We start from the raw sequence: 27667 nt of genomic DNA, 5'->3' as shown, positions 1-27667 counted from the left end.
TAATCCATTAGTTAAGCCTGTCTCTCTTATAAATGATTAAGATCAACAGCTCTCTGGGTCTTTTCTGACAGGCTGAAGGAAAGGGGCAGCATGTGGGAGTGTTTTGGGATACCTACCACAGCCTGTGTGTGTGAGGAATTAAGTGTATGTAAGGCATGTAAGGTGTGTGTGTGTGCGCATGTGCAAGAAAAAAGGTGTGTGACCTGAGTGAAGATGAGCCCTAGCGACAACATCAACCCAAGAGATGTGTTGGGGAAGGTTGGGCTGAGTCCTTCCACATTGCTATTCCTACCGTGTTATCCTGACTCCCTCTTATGTTTAATTCAACACAGCATCCGGCTGTAATGAAAAACCTGGGGATTCTCGAGATTAACAACTTTAATGGAGTTCTCCTGTAGGACACTCTCCTTCCTTTGCCTGCTGTCTCCATCTCCATTCCACCCCCCAACCCCCTCCACACTAACACGCAAAGCAATTGTTTGGATCGGGATTGTGTCTCGCAGAGGGCAGTGGGGTAAGCGGCTTGTTTGTCTTTTTTACTCTTCTCTTGTCTGCAATCCATCAGGTCTCCTCCCTACGCGGCCTGACGCAAAGGCCTGTAGGAGACGTGACATTAAGCGTGATGGAGTGTTCGAAAGTCTCTGCCAATAAGTGGCGGCTCACGTGTGGCTCGGGTGTGTCGAAGAAACGTGTGTGTGTGTGACAGGGCCTAAAATTAACACCCGCCAAATGTGGTTAGATTTTTGGTATTGTCGGCTTAAGAATGTCTAATTCACCAGCCACGTTGCCGGTGGTTCACTCAAGGCTCAACAGTGCGAGCATTTCCTAAAAACAGTCAAGTCAAGTCTGGCACGAGTGCTAGTTGTGATTTTACAGCATAAATAAATGCTGCAGTAGCTGTTTTCAAAGTATTTCTGCCGTTTTGTTTCATATCTGGTAATGCTCCAAGCAAATCCTAATGCCATAGCTATCCCACCTCGCACAACAACACTGCCTGTCTAGGGGGCTGTGAGCACTGAGTAATGTGCTGAAAGATTTGTTTTTAAAAGCAATGCGCTCAGGCATTGGTCGAATTTACTCTAAAGTCTATTTAAAACATTTGTTTTGGTAACTACATGATTTGATATGTGTTATTTCATAGTTGTGATGTCTTCACTATTATTCTACAATGTCAGAAAGAATAAAAAATAAAAAACCCTTGAATGAGTAGGGGTGTCCAAACTTTTGACTGGTACTGTACCTGCCACAGTATGTGGGATAAGGTCTTTGCGTGTAGGGGCAGGGAGTACGTCACTCACCGTTGGCAAGATCTATGGCTCTCCTTATCACCTCCTTGAAGGCCCCAGTGTCTTTCTCCCAGCCGCTGACCTGCACCTCACAGCGATGGGCCTTGGACAGGAACTGCAAAGCCTGACACACACAAATACGCAAACACACAAGAAAATCCATGAAAAACAATTATCCCCCCAACACACAGAATGTTGTGGGCTACCATTTTTAATTAAATATTAACTTCCCATGAAGCCATAAACCCTTACCAATCTGTTGGCCACACCATTCCATTTGAGTTGTAATGAACACACTAAGTAAACACATTGAATTAATAGAAAATTAACAGAAATCATCGCTGTGGCGTGACTGGCCTATGAGAGGCAGTGGAAAGACAAATTACATAACAGGACTGTCCTCACGCTTAGGACATGATTAAGGAACAGTTTTATCAACAGCCCACTGCGTATGACAAGAATACACAGAGCCATCTATCACTGTGTGGCCACGTGCAATTTGCTCACCATTAGTTACCATCGCCTATGAGTTATCAATGAGCCTATAAATAGATTTTAACAGGCTCCAAGTCCATTACAATGATGACTTTTTCACCTCCCCTCCGAGCTCACAAAGTATATGTCATGTGTGGCGTCTGCACAGTCAAATGTCACGGGGACGTTAGAGGAATGTTAGAGGGCCTTACTTTCTCGTTGTCCTCAGGCCTGGTGCTGTGGCCGTCTCCGTAGAGCAGGGCGTAGTGACGCCAGATCTCAGCGTCAGTGCTGTGGCGGGACGTGACGCGCCCCAGGAGCTCCTGGACCTTGGCCCGCAGAGACGACGCCTGGTCGCCATGGTTATCTGTCATGTCCTCCACCACCGCTCGCACCAGGATCTCTAGAATCTGGAACACAGGAGAGTGACAATGTGAACGGACCGCTCCTCTGGTTTGAAGTGGGAGGAGTCGGAAAGAGTGGAGCGACTGCTTGTTTAAAGCGGGTGGTTGTGGTTTGGTGTGTGAACCTGACCACACTGGCTTAAATTACATATGTCCTCTCTCAACATAAACCATTTGGGTTGCCTCAATGTTGCGTGGTTGTGTCATCCTCCGTTTCTAGTTTGGTGATTGCCGTCTGAGCAGGAGGCTATTTCACACCGACGCTTTTCGCACTTGGTTTCAATTTCACCTCGCACCCAACTGAATGTGTGGCATTTGCCCCCCCCCCCGCTCAAATTCAATATGCTTGGCATTGAGAGTGGAATATAGAGTGGAATAAAACTGCCAAGAATTCATGGGACTTGTTTTCTATTGTAACAAAAAATGGAAATGTATGCACAGTCACGATCATCACGCAGTACAATTAAAAGTGCTTCAATAAATAGCCGAGAGGGCAGAGCAACGCTGGATTTCAAAACATGACCTCACCCTCTTTGTTCACATTAATTAAATGCTTTCCCATATGAATAATAAAACGGTATCATCAGCACGCTGAAAACAAATAATCAAGTTACAACGCAATACACACCACTCACTCACACACGGGCATGTCATAGTCATAGCTATATATACTAACATGTTCCAGAAGCAACAAGCGGGAGAGACAGAGGATGATATCAATGAGAAAAATCTCAAAAGGTATGTCCATGTGCTCCACTAAAAGCCAGGAAGTGCAGCAGCGTTCACGGGCCTTATCCCGTCTGTCCAGGGGAATGTTATTTGTGAAGCCCTCATGCACCGCTCCGAATACCAACACTGAGCAAGCTGAGTAAAGGCAGGGGAAAGGAGACAGATGAATGGTGAAAGGTGTGAGCTAAGGGTTGGAGATGTCTCCCCTGGGTTTGTGTAGTCTGTGGGGAGTGTGTGTGAGTGTATCTCCCCATGGCAGTGTGTGCGTGCGGGTATGTGTGGTCTCGATTGGAGGGGTGTGTGTGTGTGTGGGTAGTCGGAGGGGGTAAACTGCAAGATCTGTGCATCTCCTCACGCGTCTGTGTGCAAGTGTGAGTCTCCCCATGCTAGTCTTTGAGTTGGTGTGTATGTCTACCATGCGCGTGCCAGGGTGGGGGGCCTGGTTTCCCAGAAGTTAGCTAAGCCAGCTCCCTTTGAAGTCGTGGCACTAGCAGAAAGCCTGTTAGTGAACAGTTTGAAACCCAGGTGTTCGCTGAGCCAAGCTTTTTACTTTATCCCACTTTTGATTGTTCACAGTAAAAATGTAGCCAAAGGTGAATGAGACCTCTAGCCTACTGCACATATCCATACAACCACTTACAGGGAGGGATTTCACATTCACAGTGACTGAATCACCAGAAGAACCCATGCATTTCTTGAAGGATGATTGTGTGTTTGAAAATCACTTCCAAATTGCATGTCTAAAGAGGCTGTTTAAAGACTCCATCCCAGAGTCTTGACACCGAGTTACCAAATGACCCAGCTCTTAGTAAGTTCAGCTGCAGGCGGGCTGGCACACTGCCTCTGCTCGACTAGATTATTGTTTAGTCTCCAGTTGACTGTGGCGTGCCCCGCCGGTGGAGGAGGAGGAGGAGAATCTGTGAGGAAGCAGATCTGAAAGCTGTAAGTGGTGTGAACTTCAACAGGCATGAGGGAGAGGAAAGGCCCCCTTTACAATAAATCTGGTCCAAACCAGACAATCAAACACCTTATAACCAGGCTTCACAGACAACTGTTCTCTATCTATACCTGGGGCTAAACCTTCCAGATGGCTTTCCAACTGAATAATGGCATAGCCAAGCTCCTAGCAATCATGTAATGTTCTTGAATGACTAAAGGCCATTAAAAGTACAATCCAGTAAAATGGTTTGATAATTCATTTGAAGAATGTTATCTGTGTAGCACTCTCTGTGTAAGAGAAGATCATAAATGAGATCTGTTGAAACGAGAGCACTTCTATAAGGGCTGTTCCAGAATGTGTGGGGTCTACTGTAGGACAGTAGGTAAGGCGAGGATGAATCCTCCCAACTGGCGGTCGTCTCAGCCCTTAAAACAACAGCCGTCTCTAGGGAATCCGGGAGTGTCTCTCCCTTCTTTCACTATATCGCTCTTTCCTTTCCTTTTCTTTTTTTTTTCTCCTCACCCTTTTTTACAGTCCCCCAAGTACAGTTCCATGGGAGTTCTGATTTAAATTAGTTTCCCTTCTCACCATTTGCATGTAACAAACTACTTGTCTATAGATGCTCTTTAGTGTGCCCCTGGTTTTCACAGTTTAAGTGTACCACTCAACGTTCTCAGGTGCTGGAACAAATGTCCTTCTGAATACCATACCATAGCAAGTATCTTGCTACACACACACTCCTCCCCGGACCCTCAGATAAGATGCCGGTCGGTGTATGTGTGTGGTCCAAAGAAAGATACTCTGTCTTCATACCGGATAAAACATTTCATAATAATAATAATAATAATCTGTGTCTATGCGAGATGGGGGTTGTGTGTATGTGAGATGGGGGTTGTGTGTATGCGAGATGGGGGTTGTGTGTATGCGAGATGGGGGTTGTGTCTATGCGAGATGGGGGTTGTGTGTATGCGAGATGGGGGTTGTGTGTATGCGAGATGGGGGTTGTGTCTATGCGAGATGGGGGTTGTGTCTATGCGAGATGGGGGTTGTGTCTATGCGAGATGGGGGTTGTGTCTATGCGAGATGGGGGTTGTGTCTATGCGAGATGGGGGTTGTGTCTATGCGAGATGGGGGTTGTGTCTATGTGAGATGGGGGTTGTGTCTATGTGAGATGGGGGTTGTGTCTATGCGAGATGGGGGTTGTGTCTATGCGAGATGGGGGTTGTGTCTATGCGAGATGGGGGTTGTGTCTATGCGAGATGGGGGTTGTGTCTATGCGAGATGGGGGTTGTGTGTATGCGAGATGGGGGTTGTGTCTATGCAAGATGGGGGTTGTGTCTATGCGAGATGGGGGTTGTGTCTATGCGAGATGGGGGTTGTGTCTATGCGAGATGGGGGTTGTGTGTATGCGATATGGGGGTTGTGTGTATGCGAGATGGGGGTTGTGTCTATGTGAGATGGGGGTTGTGTCTATGTGAGATGGGGGTTGTGTCTATGTGAGATGGGGGTTGTGTCTATGCGAGATGGGGGTTGTCTATGCGAGATGGGGGTTGTGTGTATGCGAGATGGGGGTTGTGTGTATGTGAGATGGGGGTTGTGTGTATGTGAGATGGGGGTTGTGTGTATGTGAGATGGGGGTTGTGTGTATGTGAGATGGGGGTTGTGTGGGTAATAGCAGAGGCCCTCTGCCTACTGGCTCTGAGAAGGGGTTGGTCTGACCTATCAGTTATCTGTTCTACTGGTACAGTAGCTGGAGGAAGTCTGTGGGAAATCAGGGGAGGGGAGGTGCTGGGTAAATGAGTGTTAATGTTGATTGATAGCTCTCTTCTGCCACTGGGGCACCTCAATGTCTGAAGGTAATTTCAGCCTAGAAGGTCTCAGACAAGATTCATCAGATCGGACTGTCGACGATGAAAATGTGTATCAAATTAAATCCCTAAATGGGACTTTTTGATTCAAGTTAAAGGGGAAATTGAACAGATCACTCTCCCAGATTCCTGCTGTATCCGGTTATAGTGTGAAAGGAAGAGGAAAAGTAATATCGTCCCACGGAGAGAGAGCAGGATGGAAAACGGAGTAAAGGTTTGATGTAAGCCGAGTAACGAGAGATTTGATCCATTTTCTTCTCTTTTTTTTTTTTTTACGGGGGAAATAATTATTTTCTGTCTCAAAGGAATGTGTGAGTGTGTGTGTCCATCATAACCCACAATTCATCACCGGGATCCACTTGACACGGAGAATATGGAGGGGCATGTGACAGAGGTCCTCATAAGTCACTAATTCTACTCTAGTTGCTTCTCAACATTCCATAGAAGAGGAATGCATCCTGGCCCATAAGGAGTACAGTTGTAAAGTATTCTCCCCCTCAGCCATGCAGTACTGTATAAACTAAAAACAGTCTCAGAAAACAAACAATATGGAATTAAAGAGAGGGAGAGGAAAGGAAGGTAAGTTGATGACAAAACAAGCACTTACAGGAATAGATTTGATGAAGTAAGTATGATGTTAACTGTCGACTTGTCACACAATTCAAAATACAATTCAAAGACGCGAGTCAGGCATGCCAAATAATTGCAAATACTCTCTTCAAATACAAGCGCTTTTAAGTGAAACAGTGCTACATCAAGGATACATTTGGTGGAGGAGGGATGGGGAGGGGGCAGGTAGAAGAAACGGATGGGGACTTCAATGTCAGCAACTAAAATAGTGCCACCAAACTACGCACATTGTGTGAGTGGGGACAGGCTGTTATATCAGACGACCACATTAAGGACTCATAAACCCGATGGGAACATCTTTTAATTTGATGCTCAAAAGCCAAATAAGATGGAGCCTGAGGAACGGACCAATCCTTCCCACACAACACAGAGTAAAGTGCAGAAGGAGAAAAAGAGAGAAGACTGTTGGGGAACAGACTTAAAGAATGTGAATCCACATCCCAATTACGGGGACATATATTTTACAGCAGCGGGTGGCTGGTTGCGACCTTTTCAACTTGTGCGTTTACATCTCCAATCCTAATTGACGAGGCGCTAGCATCTTGCCAAGCTAAAAATGAATCCATTGAGAGAGAGAGAAGAGCAAAAAAGACAGGGAGGGAAGGAAAGGAGAACACATTTTGATCAAACCCCCACTGACTTTGCCAAGCTAATTAGAAAAGGCAATGAAACATATCCAACCAGGGCTGTGCATGTTAAGTGGCGCCACAGTGGTGGCGCGGGACGAGGCGAGGGCTGGGGATTATGACCGGACCCCCAGGAGCACCCAACCTCCAGACACCTAAAGCTCTGTTATATAGAGCTTTTACACCCGTGCTGGAACATCTTCTTTAAAGTTAATTGCTCAGTATGTATTCCGGGGCTCAGAACTTATACAGTATATTGCCGTTTTGCTCAGTAGCTGTGTTTGGACTCGTTTATTCAAAGTCGACAGTTAATTTTCTATTTAGTAAGCGTTGGTGGGTTTCCAATTAGCCAGCGATGATTCACAGATTTTTCATGTCGATTTTTTCTAATGAAACCAAATGAAAGTGCTTGATAAGCCTAGCAGGCAGTGTATAACTATTGCCGTGGATATATTGCAGGGACATCTTCAGAGAATGTCAGTAGGGTCCTCAAAGGTCTGTGGATCCCACTGCAATATCGACACCTGACATTCCATTAGAAATCGCGATAAGAGCCGCAGCAAAATGATAGACTGGTGGTGTGTTCTCATAGAGGTCCAGAATGTTCAGGTCTCCTTTAGGCAAGCTCTCTGACCCAAGTGGTTTCAGTATTAAAGAGGTGGTAGCAGGTGGCGGTGGCAGAGGGCTCTGCTCAAACAGACTGCAACCTCTTGTATATAATTCTTCATTCCCAAGGGGGTCACCCTCTGGAAGGCCCTGGGCTCTGTGATGGAGCTAAGAGAGGGCGAGGGTGGAGTGGACCCTTCTGTGCCCTGGAACATGTGGAGCCTGAATCTCACACGGCTGAGAAAGCCTACCCAGGCTCCTCTCCTTACGGGAGACGTGGGTGCTGTTAACGACTGGTTGTTAGTGGGGCAGCGCCGTGGAACGAGCAGATGAGAGGCGTATGGTGCCATTAAAGGCACGCTCCTGGTGGCATATGGAGCCGGGCATATTCAAATCCTTGGGTGCTTGACACGTACTGCTCCTAGATGTGAACAAGCTATGACATGGGACTTATCTGTGACAGGAACCAGTGTGGGTGGAAAGGTAGCTGGGTTACTGTAGCACAGCATGTTTCCATTTTAGAAATAATCCTGTAAACAAGGGAAAAGCTGTTCTTTTCTAAACCAAGTAGGATGAAGTTGCCCATTGACACTAACCTAAGGTCAGTTTAGCATTTTCCCCTAAATGGCTACGGTTCTGATTTTAGGATATGGTAAATTGATCCTAGATCGGTGCCTGTGGGCACTATCTTTACCTGCACATCCTTGAATTTGTCCCTCAGGTCCATAAGGCGATGGTAGGCCTTGATGGCCTCTGCGAACTCTCCCACATCGGTGCAAACGGCAATGAAGTTCTCCCAGATCTGCCAGTGTTCGTAGTTACACTTCAGCGCCTCCTGCAGGGTGCGGAAAGCCTTCGTCCTGACAGACAGTGGGACAGACAGGCGCTGGAATTAGTGGTGCCATGGAAAGTACTTTTACATGGCTGGTGCTCACCATTTCCTCAGGGGCAGCTTACAAAGTCTTACGGGATGAATACTAAATTGAGATGCACACAGACATGCATGACCGTCAATGTGCAAATTTGAGTTACATAAGTCAGGATTTGGTCCTACCAGTCATTTCTACAGTTCAGTAATGAGTCACTATTTCAGGTGAGGTGCCTGTATCTCTGTAACTCAGCAGCTGTCCAGAGGTGGACCATAGCCAAGCCTGACTGACATGGCTGCCTGCCCCCTGTGTCTGACATCTCAGTGAGACGCAGGCTACATAAGTTAGCAGTTCACCGTGACAACCGCCCTGATACTCTCTCTCTGATCCACCGGCACTCTCACACACACACACACCACAGGCTACAGGCTCTTTAACAGAGCCACTTCAGCTGATTTAGCAGCGGCGCTAACCAGGTAGAAGTCTCCCCGCTTTTTAATTTCAGGCCTGAAAGCACAGGGCTGATTTGATCAGGGGCTGAGGGGGAAGGTTTCCCCATAAAGAAACCGTGGAGCTTCCTAGTTCCCAGACAGAGTTCTGCCAGGAAGAGATTGTGGTTTTCAGGGGAAATAAGAGAACCTGCCCATCTTGCAGTGGTGGGAATGTCCTAATTGAGTTGAGCCTAACAAATCTGTCTGATGCCAGCCTTGTGGTCAGCTGGGGTTCACCTAGGTCCTGTGGTAAAATCAGGAGGGTGCTGAGATGTTATCTTTCCCATCACGACTGCCTAGTGAGTTTTTAAAGTAATTGAAAAGCATCGAGGTCCGTTACGTGACCAAACCAATGACTAGAGGAGTTGGAGTGGGGTGAAAAAAAAGCATTGTAACATCAATCTGTTTCATTGGCGTGTAAATCAGTGCTACTCTTTGATACCTCTCTCCAGCCAAAAATCAATACTGTCAGGCTGAATGGATGCCTCCTGGCTGGCAGTGCGAGTCCCTCTCTCTGTGAGAGTGACAGGTCCTGGATCGGTAGGGGAAGTGGCTGGAGAACCTCAGGGATATCAGGGCTGGAGAACCTCAGGGATATCAGGGCTGGAGAACCTCAGGGATATCAGGGCTGAGAGAGAACATTAAGGTCTGATTCCTCTCTCTTTGTTGTGGTGTCAGCCGGCACAAGGGTGGTGGGTGGATGGATGGGCGGGTGAGTGAGTGAGAAACACGGGTCTTCAAGGCCCCGCTGAGCCTCCAAAACCAGTTGGTTCAATAAAATAATGCCTCACCCTAAAGCTAATCTCAGTCCAGTCAATTGTGTGTGAGCTGTGGATAGAAGGCTCTCGACTGAGGGACCCTAAATTCAAAACAAGGAGACATTCAAACATTGAGCCTGTCAACTGAAATACTTATGACTGAACTGTACATCTTTCAGAGTCCTAACTCTGTTCAATCATTGACAGGTTAATGGTCCAGATGGAGGGAATATACAGTACTCACTTCTGTCTCAGGCGGATGTAGGCCGTGGAGAGGTTGTTCCACGCCTCTGCGTTCTGAAGGAGGAAAAATGAAGATGTACAGCTCACACACAAGTAAGCACAGGGTTGTTAAGAAGCTGTGGCAGAAGACTGACTCCCCCCGAGCCTAAATATGTTCTGGTGAGTGCTACATGAGCACATACCCGCTCAATGCAGTGGGCACACGGGTGCCGTATGGGTCATTAAGTTGAATTGGAAAGACTGCTGGAGGACAAGAGCGTTATAGCTCGGGTTATGGGAAGGGAGTGTTTTCCGTTTGTCAAAGTGTGTTTGTGTGTGTGGGTGTGTGTTTGTGTGGGAATGTGTGTATTTGTGAGAGTAATGGAAAAAGAGAAGGGCGGGTAGAGGGAGTGACAAAACGAGAGATGAATGATATTGTGATGGTCCCACTGTGCATTCATGTGATTGACTCTGCCCTCCTCTGCGATGATGCCCGACACTGTAAGGTGGTGTAGTAATGCACTTACATCTGGCTCCAGTCCCACACACCTCTGGAAGGCCTTGGCAGCACCCTCATAGCCCTCCAGGGCAAAGTAGGCACAGCCCAGGGAGAACCACACCCCAAGCTGAAGAAACAAGACAAACATGAGCAGTGAGTTCAGGAATACTAAACTGTGAAATGTTGAGTGGAATATCATTTATAGTCTTATCTATTCATGGTGAGAATTCTATATTATCTCAGTGCTAACTCACCCCCTTGATCCACGGTATAAACTAACAATGTGCTGAGCCTGCCACACTTTCTCAGTCCTGCTTTCAAACCATCCCTGCCACGCTGACCGGCAGGTGCCACACTGGACACACGTGGGGGGAAAAAGAAACGCAAATGCCATGTTGGCTAATGTTGCAGCCCTCCTGTGCCTGTGTTTGATTTGGAGGAAAGCCCACCTGTCAGGCAGGTTGCGGGAGGCCCCGCTCTGTGACTGACAGGCAGGCCCCGTCCGTCTGTTAAAATCAGCTGTAGCATCAGTCCCCCGGATTCTCTCCCTCTTCCCCCCTCCATTTCCCTTTCTCCCCCCACTTTCTTGTGTCTTTCCCCTCTCACCACAGCACACTACAACATCTCATATCAGAGGGAGGTGGGAAACTGGGAGGAATATACCCCTCTATTCTGTTTATCTTCATTCTCCAAAGATGTAGCTGCTGGAGCGATTGTTTACAGGAGCCCTCATATCTCCTTGACAATACTTCAACAACCCCTTGAAAAATGGAGGGTGAAGGTCATTATGGCAGAACAAGCTAAATTAAAACATCCTATTGCTGGCTGACCTGCTGAATTAAATATGGACAAAGGGCAGAAAAGGGAATGAAAACAGGAAATAATTTCCCTTTTCTCTGTTCCCCTGGGCGAAACTGACTCGTTAATTCTCCTCTTCACCCTCACATCTCCCTCTCCACTCTGCTATCCAGAGGAGTGGTTATAGGGTGAGTTGGTTACCCTCTGTGTGCTGGGAGCCAACAGGACAGGTCCCAGACACAACTGCCCCAACACTACTTCCTTGGGGAAATGGGAAATTGTGTGTGGGTGGGTGAATGGGGGCAAAGGCGCAGATTAATTCCAGCTCTACTGTGCTCGGTGCTAACCTACTACACTTTGAAGTTAATAAATTATTTAATCTATTCATAAAAAATAAAAAATGAGTTATATTAGTTGTAGGTAGCTTACCTGCCGGTCAGGTAGTTAAGTTTTACCCTGTGAGTTCTACCTGCTAGCCCTTAATTTTTCAATATCCTACCCAAAGCTAGCCATTTCAGGGGTTAGTTAACCTGCATGGTGTTGATGCGGAGTGACTTCTCGAAGCACTCCACACACTGCTGGAAGTCCTTGGCCCGGAGGTGCAGCAGGGCCTTGGAGCGCATGGCGCGGGCGCTGCGATGGTTCGACAGCTCCCAGGCCTGGTCGTAGTACTGCTGGTCCCGCAGCACGTCCCCCAGCAGGCAGTACAGACTGGGGGTCTCCTTTTTCTCCAACTCCCTACGCAGGATCTCCTCTGCCTGGGGGAGGGAGAAAAACAGGGGGAAGGGGGAGGGAGAGAGAGAAGCACAAAAATACAGGAAGAATTGGTAATGAGGGGAAGAAAGGGGATGAAAAAAGAAGGCAACAGAGGTGGTGGTGGGTAGTCAAAATGTCTTGGTTCCTGACCACCCTCAGAGCCAAGACACTTAATATTCCCTGCTAACAATAATCAGGCTTTGATTTGGTCTGGGACTGCCACAATCCATTCACTGGGGAAGGAAGCTCAATCAAGATGTTGAAACTGGGGGTACTTCTACTGTAGCCTCAACTACATGATGTTCTCCAGCATGGCCAGAATAAAAGCCAACAGACACTAAACCCCTAAAAAGAGCTGATTTGAGTACTGTATCCCCCCCTCCTACACAGTTGTGTGTAGAGTAATGATCAGGTTGTGAAGTGCCTGTGGTCTAACAGTAATGCTCATTGCTCGATGCTCCCCAGCGGAGACCAGGGTTCAATCCCCATGGCCAGTGACATACTGCTCCCAAATGGAGACCAGGGTTCAATCCCCATAGCCAGTCACATATTGCTCCCAAATGGAGACCAGGGGTCAATCCCAATGGTCACACTTCCTACTGTTGTCCCACTTGCCAGTCTCCCCCTCAGCTGCCAGCTGACTAATAAATACAATGTAAAAACAGATTTATTTGAAAAATAATGATCAGGTTTCCACTCACTTTAAGATGCTGCTTTGTTCATCTGCCAATCTACCCACAGCCTGAGTGTTTTTGGGCACAAGGGTTTCTGGGTTTTCATTGGTTTCTTTTACTGGATCCCATTCTGAAGGCTGAATCTGGGCCAAGTCCACTGGCACACACTGGGCCCCCATGGAGCAGCTTGTAACCATAGCCATCTCTACCACACCACTCATCAGACCACAAGACCCTGAACTCAACTCCAACACATGGAATTACAATGTAAAAACAATACGGCTGGCAAAGGAATATTTGTTCGAACAAAACGTGTTTTTCGTATCAGCTTGAATAGTAGAAGCATGGACCTCTGCAATATTGAAAATAACAGATTGGGTTGAGAATAGGAGAATGGTACCACAGAACAGTGAGGGGAGTTCAGCAACTATCAATGACAGAAAATTACAGGAGACCGACATACAGTACCAGTCAAAAGCTTGGACACATGTACTCATTCAATACTTTATTTTACCATTTTCTACATTGTAGAATAATAGTGAAAACATCACAACTATGAAATCATGAAGTAACCAAAAAGTGTTTAAAAAAAAATCAAAATATATTATTTATTTGAGATTCTTCAAAGTACCCACCCTTTGCCTTGATGACAGCTTTGCACACTCTTGGCATTCTCTCAACCAGCTTCACCTGGAATGCTTTTCCAACAGTCTTGAAGGAGTTCCCACATATGCTGAGCACTTGTTGGATGCTTTTCCTTCACTCTGCAGTCCAACTCATCCCAAACCATCGCAATTGGGTTGAGGTTGGGGGATTGTGGAGGCCAGGTCACCTGATGCAGAACTCCATCACTCCTTTGTCAAATAGCCCTTACACAGCCTGGAGGTGTGTTGGGTCATTGTCCTGTTGAAAATCAACTGATAGTCCACTAAGCGCAAACCAGATGGGATGGCGTATCACTGCAGAATGCTGTGGTAGCCATGCTGGTTATGTGTGCCTTGAATTTGAAATAAATCACAGACACTGTCACCAGCAAAGCCCCCCCACACCATCATTCCACCTTCTCCATGTTTCATGGTGGGAACCACATATGCGGAGATCATCTGTTCACCTACTAAGCGTCTCACAAAGACACAGCGTTTGTAACCAAAAATCTCACATTTGGACTCATCAGAACAAAGAACAGATTTCCACTGGTCTAATGTCCATTGCTTGTGTTTCTTGGCCCAAGCTAATCTTCTTATGTGTGTCCTTTAGTAGTGATTTCTTTGCAGCAATTTGACCATGAAGGTCTAATTCACACAGTCTCCTCTGAACAGTTGATGTTGAGATGTGTCTGTTACTTGAATTCTGTGAAGCATTTATTTGGGCTGCAATTTCTGAGGCTGGTAACTCTAATGAAATAAAATTTTAAAACATTACCTTGAATGAGTAGGCGTCAAAACTTTTGACTGGTACTGTATATTATCAGTAAGTCGTCTCTTTCTCTCAGCTTTTCTTTTCCAATAATTTAACCAGAGTATAAATATCATAATGGCTGCTATTCGATTATGTTGGTAATCTCTTCCACTCATATTTCACATATTTGTATTTACTCTGACCACACATACTATAGTAGAATATAACGTCGGACAAACTCATCTTAGAGGACATGTGCATCCACATTAGAATTAAACCATTTTTCCTCTACTGGAGGGAGTTAGCCAACAATTTACAGCCCATTATAAAAACCATTTCCATTGGATTTTCCTTCAAATATCAAAATTGTTCTTCAGGGTTACAAATTGCCATCACATCACACACTAGTGCTGCTGATCAAAACAAAGAACTGGGCTGCCATGGCCTTTTCCAGACGACACACACACCAATCGCTGCCGCTGGATCCTGATCCCTTCCAAGTTCTGGCCTTCAACAAGTCTTTTACTTTTACAGCTATATGTACTGCATTTAAATCCTGTAGTTGCCGTCGTTCAGTTATTTGGAAGGGTGCGGCACACCCAGGAAAGACTTTCCCTGAAAGAATGGTAAAATGTATTACCATGAAAAATGCATGTTAGGGAGTTTATATTCACAAGAACAACGGGGCACACCTACAGCCGACTGCTGGAAAATAATTAACTGATTAGAAAACTCTTATGATATTGTCCTTGACATGCTCTTGCAAGGCAATAAGACAGAGACTGTGTGCTTCTCACTGGAGAATGACTTGAATCTAAAGTAGTACTTCAGTAGACCTTCTGGGGAAATGGAAAAGGGTGATTGTGAATAACCTCGGAGCATGGCCACCCTTTAGAACCCCCAGTGTGCTCCTCCATAAAGACAGAGTGAGAGCGGGAGGAGAGGTAGAGAGACACCCTTATTGTGTTGGGAAAATCAAATACGGAGTTCTTTGAATCCTTGTTTAAGGGTAGAGAGGAATCACCCTTTGGCTAGATCTGTTGCTGGTGTAAATGGGCCCTGTCTTACAGTGGGAGTCATGAATCGTGAGATCCATGAATTTCGGGAGCCATGAATTTTGTGAGGGGAGAGTAATTTTCCACAGTGCAGTTGCACATCAAAGGGGATCCAATCAGGCTTGGAATATTTTTGAAACACTGAACAATGGGAATCACGTGATTCTGCGAAGCAAGGTGGTTGTCTGAAAGGAGCCTCCAGATAAAACCCTCCCAATTTCTTCTAAGTTTGATAGAATAGTCAATTGAGTATAATTGCTTGAGGGGAAAGCTACCTACAACTAATATAACTCATTTTTTATTTTTTATGAATAGTTTAAATCATTTATTAACTTCAAAGTGTAGTAGGTTATTTTCATAGTTTAATTGAAGTTTCTCAGCAAAGTCGGTGTTGAATTCAGCGCAATGGCTAACAGGACTAGCTCTGTTGCTAGCACTTCTTCAGCAAGCATGACGTTGAAAATGCAATAAATATTTAGCTAAAATCACATTTCATCCCATCACGAATAATTTCATATTCAAACATTTAAATTGAACAACAATTCCATGTGAATCCGATAACTCTGATGTGTAGACCTTCTACTATAGAGTTTATGTCATCTTATCATTGATGAGAATGTCTCAGATGACAACCGAACTGACATCATATTCATTAAGTACCACCGCATATGTTCCATTGGTTGGATTACCAGAATATAGTTAATTTACCCCCACCTTCTGATGTTCCCAGAATCTCTACGTTAACCAATGGGTTTACAAATGTAACATCAGTAGGGTAGAGAGAGGAGGGGGGGGAAGAGGCATGTCATAAACCTATCCCCAGGCCAACGTATCCCCAGACCACAAATAAGGGCATGGATGGCATAACTATATTGGCCAGTGAGTTCACTATGGGACAGTGTTTGTGACACACTATCGCAAAGACACTGAAATTACAATTCTGCAAACTAATAGCTACAGTATTTAGCTATTTCAGACTGTATAGCTACAATGCTATTTTTGTCACTCGGGGTCTAGCCGGTTGGCTACACAGTGACTGTATTCAAGTTGCCTGGTCAAAACTACCCTCAAGCAAAGATGTCGGTAAATTAAGTAAATGGAACTAACAACCTTGAAAATATTTGAATTGATATGATTTTATATGGGTTCATAGAACTTGTTTTCCCCCTTTACTTTAATTTCTGCTTCAGTATTCTTGATAAAAACAACTTATTCTAAAACTGTACAAAAGGACAGAGCCGTGATACACCTATTAATGAGGGATCTGGGTCTGGTAGATATATGGAGACTTGTCGATCCAAGAGAGAAGGAATATACATTTTTATTCACAACCATACATCTCATTCCAGGATAGATTACTTCCTAATATCCAAGAGCATGACTAAAGAGGTGATTGATTGTAAAATAGGGGTTATTGCTTTGACTGGCCCCGCAATAGTGGAATTATGTATAGCAGTTTAGGCTGATATGGCTAAGAAAAGCATTAGATTTAGGATGAATACGTCCTTATTCCAAGACAAAACATTTCATCTTTCCCTCAATGAAGACCTTAAAGTGCTTTTTTCCCCAAACCAACATTGGTTCCACTGATAAATTGAGTAGTGTGGGAGGCCTCTAAAGCTTATGTTAAAGGCAAAATAATAGCACAAACCAGTAGAAAGAAAAGGGAAGATCGAGAAAGAGTTGAAAAACTAGTCTATCAAATTAAAGAGACGGAAAAAGACACTGTTGAAACAAGTCTATAGTCTGAAGTTTCAATTACATGAGATCTATAACAAAAAGACTGAATATGTTTGAAAGTGGTGAAAAAAAACAGGTAAATTATTGGTTAGACAATTGAAACAAACAGATGCCAGTTTTGTAATACCAGCTATTAAAAACATGGAAGTGGGGAGGTACTGACTGGTACAAAAGATAATAACAAATGTGTTTTGTGACTTGAATGTAACTTACACCCAGCTAAATTGAATGCCATTCTTTCAAAAATAAAGCTTCCGGAGTTGTCCCCAGATCAAATTAAGGATTTGGACACTCCTATACTATAATCTGAGATAAGAACAACCATCAACCTCAATGAAGTCTGGGAAGTCACCAGGATTAGACAGCTTCCCGGCTGAGTATTATAAGAGGAACATTGACGTATTAGCTCCTATATTAACACGGGTGTACGCAGAAGCTCTGGAACTGGAGCAGCTACCTGACACTTAACAAGGCACTAATTTCATTCATTCTCAACAAGGATAGACCCACCCACTGACATAGTTTAATCTAAATTGATTGTAAGCTGCTCTCCAAAGAACTAGACATGAGGCTGGAGAAGGTTTGACCTCATATTATAAGGTGAGATTTGTAAAAAAAAAATACATAAAAAAAAGTAGAACCTTAGACGTTTGCATCACCTCATGTGGCTGAGTCAAAAATAAGATACTCAGGTGGCAGCCCTTTCCCTAGATGCAGAGAAGGCATTCGATAGGTTGGCGTGCAGCCTTTTGACGTATACCCTTGAAAAGTTTGGCTTTGGCCCTAGATTTATCAAGTGGAGAGTTTTTTTTTTTTTTTTTTACATATACCCTTGAAAAGTTTGGCTTTGGCCTTAGATTTATCAAGTAGGTTAAGGTATTATACTCCAATACAAGAACAGCAGCCCTCACAAATGGTTTGCTCTCTTCCTTTTTTAATTTGACGAGGAGAACCCAGCAGGGCAGTCCTCTCCCACCTCTCCTTTTTACTCCATGTTTGGAGCCCTTGGCAGCAGCAATTAGAGCTGATTCAGGAATCAAAGGAGTGATGGGAGGTGCCAGAGAGCATAAGCTGTTTATATATGCTGAAGACATATTGTTACTTATTAGGGAACCGGCCACATCAATCCCTTTGGTTTTGAACACAATTGAGATGTTCTCACAGGTATCTGGTTATAAGATAAATTGGCAGAAGTCAGAGTCTATGCCTGTATCCAATTTATGTCCTCCTGTTGCAATTACTTAATTTCAGTTAAAATGGGTGCCGTCAGGGATTAAATAACTGGGTATAACACTGAGCTACAGAATCATGCAAATTAATGTAGCCACTACTACAAAAAAAGAAAGAATAATCTTGATAGGTCGTTGCTTAATCTTACTTTATGGGGCAAAATAAATACTGTTAAAATGTTTGTGGCACCACAGTTGAATTGTGTCCATGATGCTCCCTGTGACCATCTCCCCCTTACTATTTAAGCAGTACAATGAAATGATTAACGATTATCTTTGGGATAGGACAAAAACAGAATAAATGTCAACAAGTTATATGCTCCAAGGGATAAAGGAGGACTAGCATTACCCAATGTAGAACTAACTATACAACATATCATTTGAAGTAGCCAAATTGGCCAGACACTGGGGCAATTACGATTCCCATTTGAGATGGACTCAGACAGAGGTTTAAGTCTATTGAGGCAATATCACAAAAAAATATTCAGAGACAACCAAGTGAAGTGCACATCCGGTTTGGGCATGGTCTAAGGAGCTGCATGGGGTCTCTTATGAGTATTAACCTCCAGAGTGACGAAAACTTGTTAGAACAACATTTTATGTTACCAGGAATATCACACTCCGCTTCAGTGTTATATAAAATAATCTCATATGCACAATATGGACATTGTGAGAATTTAAGGTTGATTTGGGAGAGGGATCTTAATTGTGACTGAGTAGGATGTACGGGAAAATATTATTTCCAATGTAGGGTGGCGTACCAGGGATACAATGGGTACATTTACACATAAGATTACTACTGGACCCCGGTTAGATTACATTAAATGGGTTTATTGCTAAATAACTTATTCTGGAAATGCAAGGGTGAAGTAGGTACCTTTTCTGCATGCTAGACTGCGGAGACTCCTACTACGTAACTGGAAGAGTGCAGATAGTCCGAAATCAACAGATTGGCTCAAACTCATCGTGGCGACTGCATCTTATGAATCAATTATAGCAAAATTACAGGACAGGAAAGGGAAAATGTAGTATGACATGGGAACACTTTTTGAATGATATAAGGGACCCAACGTGCGGGTGAAAAGCTAGGGAATAAGTTAGAACAAATATGTAATGTTTTATATTTTTTTACAGTTAAAAAAAATATATCTAAAAAATGTATTATTACTTTCTTATATTATTACTCATTTATATTTACTTGCCGTTTAATATTCCAACCACAGAGATATGGTTGAAATGTGCTGTCTTGTTGGGTGTCATGTTTTTGTTATTAGTGTTATGTAATGATGCAATGTCATATCGACAAATGTATAAAAAAAACAGAAAATAACCAATAAAAAATACATAACATTCAGATGTTGTTAATGCAAAAATATATACTCTCTGAATCGGTTCTGGGGCTGAATTACATGTACCGGGATATTCATATGTGATTTACTGCCCCATTTGCGCAGAGGTGCATTAAACATTTGTCAATACCATACATTTATTTCAAACGCGGATATTTTGGACTGGGTTATACCATAACAGTTTTGTTCAATATTTTGTCTTGTTTATTTGCTGAAAGGTTTACACAGAAGCTGGTGTAATACGACAATTAGCTTCAAAACGCTAGTGGATAAACTTATATCATGTGCTCAAGACTGGCAGACTTTCCTGTTTGACCGCTTTCCTGTTTGTCCATTTTAGCTTCTTTCTTTTTCGCAGGCTGCGACCAGGTATGGCTCATTCACATTAAGCATGCATTCAGACACCGAGAGCAGGAACAGCACGTTTAGTACAAAGAGACTACCGGCTGAAATCTACCCGTCTTCTCCAGACAAATGGATTGCCTAGCATTTTTTTCATCATGTTACATGGACTGCTGACTTTGGCCAAAGCGCATAGTTTTAGAATGAAGAACTTACGTTATTGACCAGAATGCACCTCTGTAATCAGATTGGAAGACAAAGGAAGCTGTAAGTCAATAACAGAGCACAAAGGCCCGCAGGCCTCGCCTTCAGGGTTGGGACTGTGAGTGTGGGTGAGGGTCAGCCCTGCCCACCTAGTGGGAGTATGGTGTGTGTGCTTGTGGAATACTCATTTCTGCTCAATCTGTCCCAGTCAAACTCTGCTGATCCAGAGAGATGGATGTGGTGATGCTACGGCAAATTTACGAGAACCCTGTGAATCATGTGGAGATGTCACTTAAAAAGGTCAATGACTGAAAGGACAAGAGGTGATCGAGAGAGAGAGAAAACACTTCTGCGAGAATCTGACCAAGAATGAACCAGATGTCCATTGCGTAACAGTTTGGAAGAACGTCCTCAGAGCGTTTGTGGCAAATCTGGCACCGGTTTCATCAATGACTTTCATAACCACAGCAACATGGCGGAAGGTGTTACCGGGTTCTCCATTTGGCCTGGTGTGGCACTTCTGTTAGGACTTGACAGAACATCGTCTGACAGGTGCAAGAGAGCGAGAAAGCAGGTTGCCTTACCGCTGGCTCTTTTTTCTCTGCTTCATTACCTCAGTCAATTCTGACTGAGATCACTTGAAGGTCGGGCGAGAAAAAACACACCTGTGTAAACATTGAGACTTTTCCGCACCAAAAAAATTGGAAAACGATCCGCTATCAAAAAGGAGGACCAACAAAAACAAACAGCTGCCATACGTCCAAATGTTTGATTCTTTATTCTCTGCCGCACTGTGGGAATCAGACTCTAAAACCAATGCCATTGGTTGCTGTTGGCTGCCCTTGTGACCTGTACTTCCAACTCCTGGTGTTCCACCATTAAGAGACCAAAGTGAACATTCAATCAGCGCCATCAAGAGGACATTGACTGAGGGACGGGGGGGCTCTGTGAGAGCATGATCCAACACAAACACGCCATATTTCTGTCTATCTGGAAGTGTGTTTCCCAGGGGGCCCTGGGGGGCAGACAGGTTAATAATAACACCAGGGAAACAGAGCCAGATCTCCCTGGGACTGATGTGTCTGACAGCTGGTGCGCCAGAGAACACAAACGAGTGCATAAACAGGTGCGCACCACAGACAGACAGACGGAGAGGTGGAGGGAGTACAGCGAGATAGCTAGGCAATAGGGTGATAGCGGCGATATTCACGGTTCTTCCAGTGTGGTCAAGATGAGCTTCTCTCTGAGTGTGTTTGTGTGGTGCCCATGTTTAGTTACGAAAATAACCTTGGCAGTTGTGTAAAGCAATGGATATTGCATTGTCCCTGAGAAAGGCAGTCACAATTATTCTGGTGGTTGTAATGGCTGTGTTGTACCTTGCCATGCTGGCCCATCCTCTCCAGGCAGATCACAGCATCCTCCCACAGCTCCAGTTTTTCGTAGATTAGCAGGGCTGAGCTCGTGCAGCCCAGGTCTGTCAGCAGGCTGGCCAGCTGCTTCTGTAAATGTGAGAGGTTCAGACATGGGATGTCATTTCATATTCAAACAGTAAAAAAATATATATTATGTTGATGTCCCAGGAAGAGCCCATCCGCATCCCCCAGCAGGAAAACCCACTCCTAGTTCTGCCACCGCTGAAAAACATCCTGGGGGAAACACTGCATATGGATACACTCCACGAACCATCACAGCTCTGTCTTTGGTGGTAATGACCCTTATCACATTCATATCAATAAAAGTCTTTCTTTTTTTTGTCACAGGATGCTTTGTAAAGTTGGTCTTCCCCAGCTGCTGTATTCAAGGGTGCAAATATGTACTGCCGTTTAGCAGTATTTAAGCTGCAGCCATCCTCCTGATTATTGTGAAAATAATAATACTACTACTACAGAACTGTTCTTAGGACTGTTCTTAATCGGAATTGCCGATTAATTAAGGCCCTTTTCATGTTTTCATAACAAATCGGAAATCTGTATTTTTGGACACCGATTTGGCCAATTTTTTAAATATATATATTTTTAACCTTTATTAGGCAAGTCAGTTAAGAACAGTTATTTTCAACGACGGCCTAGGAACAGTGGGTTAACTGCCTTGTTCAGGGGCAGAATGACAGATTTTTACCTTGTCAGCTCCGGGATTCAATCTTGCAACCTTACAGTTAACTAGTCCAACGCTCTAACCACCTGATTACATTGCACTCTACGAGGAGACTGCCTGTTACGCGAATGCAGTAAGCCAAGGTAAGTTGCTAGCTAGCATTAAACTTAGCTTATAAAAAAACAATCAATCATAATCACTAGTTAACTACACATGGTTGATGATATTACTAGTTTATCTAGCGTGTGCTGCGTTGCATATAATCGATGCAAAGCAGGGGGATGATTTAACAAAAGCGCATTGGCGAAAAAAGCACAATCTTTGCACGACTGTACCTAACCATAATCACCAATGCTTTTCTTAAAATCAATACACAGAAGTATATATTTTTAAACCTGCATATTTAGCTAAAATAAATCCAGGTTAGCAGGCAATATTAACCAGGTGAAATTGTCACTTCTCTTGTGTTCATTGCACGCAGAGTCAGGGTATATGCAACAGTTTGGGCGGCCTGGCTCATTGCAAACTAATTTGCCAGAATTTTACGTAATTATGACATAACATTGAAGGTTGTACAATGTAACAGGAATATTTAGACTTAGGGATGCCACCCGTTAGATAAAGTACCGAACGGTTCCGTATTTCACTGAAATAATCAATGTTTTGTTTTCGAAATGATAGTTTCCGGATTCGACCATATTAATGCCCAAAGGCTCGTATTTCTGTGTGGTGTTATGTTATAATTAAGTCTATGATTTGATATTTGATAGAACAGTCTGACTGAGCGATGGTAGGCAGCAGCAGGCTCGTAAGCATTCATTCAAACAGCACTTTAGTGTGTTTTGCCAGCAGCTCTTCGATGTGTTCAAGCATTGCGCTGTTTATGACTTCAAGCCTATCAACTCCGAAGATTAGGCTGGTGTAACCGATGTGAAATGGCTAGCTAGTTAGCGGGGTGCGCGCAAATACCACTCGCTCTGAGACTTGGAGTAGTTGTTCCCCTTGCTCTGCATGGGTAATGCTGCTTCGAGGGTGGCTGTTGTCGATGTGTTCCTGGTTCGAGCCCAGGTAGGGGCGAGGAGAGGGATGGAAGCTATTGCCAGTATTACACATCCAATAGTCAAAGGTATATGAAATACAAATGGTATAGAGAGAAATAGTCCTATAAATACTATATTAACTACAACCTAAAACCTCTTACCTTGGAATATTGAAGTCTCATGTTAAAAGGAACCACCAACTTTCATAAGTTCTCATGTTCTGAGCAAGGAACTTAAACGTTAGCTTTCTTACATGGCACATATTGCACTTTTACTTCTCCAACACTTTGTTTTTGCCATATTTAAACCAAATTGAACATGTTTCATTATTTATTTGAGGCTAAATGGATTTTTATTGATGTATTATATAAAGTTAAAATAAGTGTTCATTCAGTATTGTTTTAATTGTCATTATTACAAATAAATACATTCTTTAAAAATCGGACAATTAATCGTATCGGCTTTTTTTTGTCCTCCAATAATCGGTATAGGCGTTGAAAAATCATAATCTGTCGACCTCTAGTTCTTAACTAAACACGCAGACACACACCAGTTGTATTCATTCCTAGCTGTGGTGCCATATGCAGGGTCGTGTCTTCACCCCCCGGTAGTGTCTTCACCCCCCGGTAGTGTCTTCATCTTTTATCTCTCCATCTCCACTATTATGACCTCACATCTATTTCCATTATCTTGTCATCTTCACACAAGGCAACATAGGCCCTAACCTTGTACCCTAACCCTGTCTCTCAATCCACTTAAAGAGTGGGAGCTGAACCTGGAGTCTTGTCACAGACTAAATCCTAGGTTTCTGGGTTTTATCACCTCTCGTCCTCTACTGTGATCACCTCCCCATCCCGTCTCAGGGGTGACATATCACGTCCCACTGGGATGATGGGCCGCATAAATCTGAATTTACCCCCATCCCACAACCCCACTCGTCAACCACCCTAATCACGTGACCAGGGAGACATGGGGAGCCAGGACGTGACACCAATGGCAAACGGCAGACATTTAGACTAATAGGACACACGTCAGCGCACATGCCATTTGTGCCTCTTTACCAGTTTCCAGGAAAACTCCTGATATTGTGGTTTTAGAATCTCCCTGAAAGCAGGAAGGGCTGAGACAGACAAGAGACAGTTTAATTATATGGGGATTTATTAATTCTGTAAGCAAATCTTAAAATATGTGCTATATCTCAACCCATCTTCCTGTCCCTCCTCTCCCCACACAGCTTCTCTGTGCGCAGGCACGGCCATCGTTACATGCCGGGCACGCCTCTCGCTAAGGAAAAACACATCACAACAGCCCACACGATTCTCTGCCTTGCTTGCACTTTCAATTCCCCAGGCGGCAATAGGGTGCCTTCAATTCCAGCTTTATTGCTGTTTGCCATTATTACATGAAGCCTGGGCGATGTATCCTGCCCCACTGATTTCTCTCTTTCCCTGTCTTTTACATTCCCTCCCTCTCAATCTCTCTTCCTCCCTCCTTTTATTACAACCCCACAATCTCTCGCTCCCCTTCTCCCCAGCTATCTCACCATCTCCACTCTCCTCCCTCATCTGTTGACTAGCTAGGCCTGTGCCTTTAAATATACCATACCGTTCAAAAGTTTGGGATCACTTAAACATTTCCTTGTTTTTTGTCCATTAAAATAACATCAAATTGATCAGAAGTACAGTGTAGACATTGGTCATGTTGTCACTCTATTCCTGTTCTGAGAAATTAAGGCTATTCCATGAGAGAAATTGCCAAGAAACTGAAGATCTCGTACAATGCTGTGTACTACTCCCTTCACAGAAATGTGAAGGGTAAATGTGAGCAAATTACACTGCTCAAAACACCTTACCTAATTCAAGGAAGGAGAAACTGACTGGGCCAAGACAGGCACTACAACAACAGAAATAAACACACCCATGGTCAACAAACCATCTTTCTGCTTGCTACAAATACAGAATAACAAAAAGGCTAATCACTCACTCCTCATCTACCGGAATATATACACAGACCGAGAAAAACAGACAAGCCTTACATGTAACACCATATAAAGTCTACCAGGTTGATGCAGCTTCTACCCTGAGGGGCACTAACTGTCTGGTAGTTGGAGGACAAAGACGTACTGTTTTAGTGGCCATCCTGCAGTGGAGGCTGGCCATTAGGTGGCCTTTGGCTTGGAAGCAGTCGGCGCTAACAGGGAGCTTCAGCCTGACAGATATATTGTCTGAATGTCAAGTGTCCAGATTAGATCAAGGCTCTGACGCACTAAATCCCATATAACCAGACGTGGTGATGGCTGAGACTCCTCTGGGTACAACGCGGTAGTAGACCTCGGGCAGGAGGTCAAGAGGACAGTCACAAAGCAAGGGCAGCATCCTTCTTCAAGTCACGGACTACCGTCAAAGGTGTGGGAGATCAAAGAGAGTCCCATTCTTTTCTCCTGAATTAGGGTTCGCGCATACAACCCTGATGTAAATAATTGTCTAATCGTGACCATGACTTCCAAATGGGTCAAGGCACAAGTCAAAGCTTTGATGGAAGACATTGCTCTGTGTGGTACTTCAGTTACAGTGAGTCTGCCCTTAAAATGAAGTTCACAAATCACAGTGGAGCGAAACCAATTCATAAATCAGAAACCCAATCAGCAGTGACGGGGTAATGATGGGGTGTTACCTGGACAGCCCATCTGGGAGGAGCCTGGCAGCAGTAGAAGAGTTTCAGACGCTCCGTCACAGGACAGCTCCTCTCCTCAAAGTAATCCACTATAGTCTGGAAGAGAGGAAAGATATCCAGCGTCAACTAGAGAGAGTCATACCCAGGCAAAGCCTCATTACTAAATCCCCAAAATGACAGACTTAAACTGCAAAGTTGGTAGAGCAAGTCAAGAGCAAATTGAAATGTACTGATTGAGATGTGAGTGCAACAGGTCTAAAAGCACATTGATTGACAGTGTCCAACCCTGATATCTGGTTGAGTTCTGTGTTTTGTCTCAATCTGTGTTGTTCGGGTTGTTAGGTACTCAATGAACACTGGCTGAGGGCATCCAGGAAGACAAGGTATAAACAGGAAACAACTCTCACCGTCACAGCAAATGAGCCACTGCTGGATGCTATCCAATTGTTAATGTCTCATTCTCAGTCTCATTTTATCAGCGGGCCATCATGCAGAGCAACAACTCACATTCTGCTTGCTATCTGAGAGGAGACAAAAATTGGGCTTGACTCACAGTTATGTCTAACATCAATGATCCAATACCATGGCTCATAAACCTCAACCTAACAGCAAATCCCAGACTAGGACTGGGTCCTGTCGTTATGGCTGGGTTGGGTGGTGTTATCTGTGGAACATGGACAGGGCCCAGTTTACTGTAATGAGATTTGGATCCCGACCACCCAGGATAAAGTTCATTATAAACAGTGGATGGAGTTTGGCAGCTCGGATGTGATTGGCCTACTTGCATAGGAAATTAAGAGGAAAATTAAGAGGAAAATGGGTAAGAGTGTAACGGGACATATTTTACAGTTTGGGATGGAAAAAATCCAGAGACGTGAGTCACAGTGAATCCATTTTCTGGTAACGAGGCCAGACGAAAACACAGACACACATACTCGGACAAAACGCAGAACGACACAAGCAAAAACACTAACAAATAGACAAACAGACAGACGCCAACACAATCAGGGAGGCGGGGGGGATAAAAAGCTTTCTTTACATTTTAAACTCAAAGACAAATCCAATGCCTGGTCATAAAGTGTTGTCAAACAGACTGCTTCAGATGAATAGTGATCTAGCTCCCTCAAAGACCATTTCTACTCTGCCCACATGACTGTCATCAATGTTCATCTTTTGTCTCTGTCAGTTTAATGGGTGGTTGGGGAAGTTGTCTTTACCAATATCTAAATCCTGTCAACAAGCAACAGCAGATCCTCTCTGGAAATCGGTAACATCTAAACAAACCTTGTCAACGAATGAGAATGCCCAGTAAACCATTAGGAGTAAATCTGTGAGTGACGCAGTGTGTCAAAACAGGTAGCCTGCAGAGTGGGAGATGGCACACAGCAAGTGCAAGAGCACAAGAATACACCAGAATGAGGACTATAATAGGCTGTCTATTCATGCCAAAACAAACAACCTTTATACTTCTGTTTGAGTGCAAACGTTCGGTCTTCCAGGAAGATGTAAATGCTCTTTTGTTAAAGCGAAACATTGCACAAAACCAACTAGACCTTGATAAAATGACATGTTTGCTTGCTTAATGGTGCTCTAATTTGATAATGCCTGCAGTTGGGTTCTGTCCTTTATAAATTCCTGAGGACTTTTGTACCCTTCCCACAAATAGTTAAGATTGAAAGGGTAGCACATTCAAGTGACTGTTGCACCACCATAGAGATGTCTCCAACAAATGGACTTGTTGCTGATAAAAGGCTGTGTGTGGGGACGTAGTGAATGTTAAAATTACTTGCTAAATTGTACAGAATTTTAAAAAATGAAATTTCCAGTTGGCTTGGTGGAATCGGTTTCCCTTAATGGCAAGCAAGGTTTGTTTGAAAGCAGACTGCAGATGACTAATAAATAGTTTCTCCACA

General features: G+C 44.0%; 1 protein-coding gene across 1 annotated transcript in view; it reads right to left on the bottom strand.

Moving 5' to 3' along the window:
• ttc27 (tetratricopeptide repeat domain 27) overlaps positions 1-27667 on the bottom strand; it is a 122551-nt gene that overhangs the window by 5774 nt on the left and 89110 nt on the right. Inside the window, exons 11-18 of the mRNA XM_021610238.2 lie at positions 25755-25850; positions 21324-21446; positions 11731-11958; positions 10431-10529; positions 9926-9978; positions 8258-8423; positions 1973-2170; positions 1299-1410 (exon numbers count right to left, since the gene is read on the bottom strand). Of these exons, the coding sequence (XP_021465913.2) occupies positions 1299-1410; positions 1973-2170; positions 8258-8423; positions 9926-9978; positions 10431-10529; positions 11731-11958; positions 21324-21446; positions 25755-25850 (1075 nt within the window). The remainder of the gene's footprint in view (positions 1-1298; positions 1411-1972; positions 2171-8257; positions 8424-9925; positions 9979-10430; positions 10530-11730; positions 11959-21323; positions 21447-25754; positions 25851-27667) is intronic.

This window comes from Oncorhynchus mykiss, chromosome 1 (genome assembly GCF_013265735.2).
Source record: "Oncorhynchus mykiss isolate Arlee chromosome 1, USDA_OmykA_1.1, whole genome shotgun sequence".
Lineage (NCBI taxonomy): Eukaryota > Metazoa > Chordata > Actinopteri > Salmoniformes > Salmonidae > Oncorhynchus > Oncorhynchus mykiss.
Note: the sequence above shows the minus strand (reverse complement) of the source record. Positions and strands in the feature narration are given on the sequence as shown.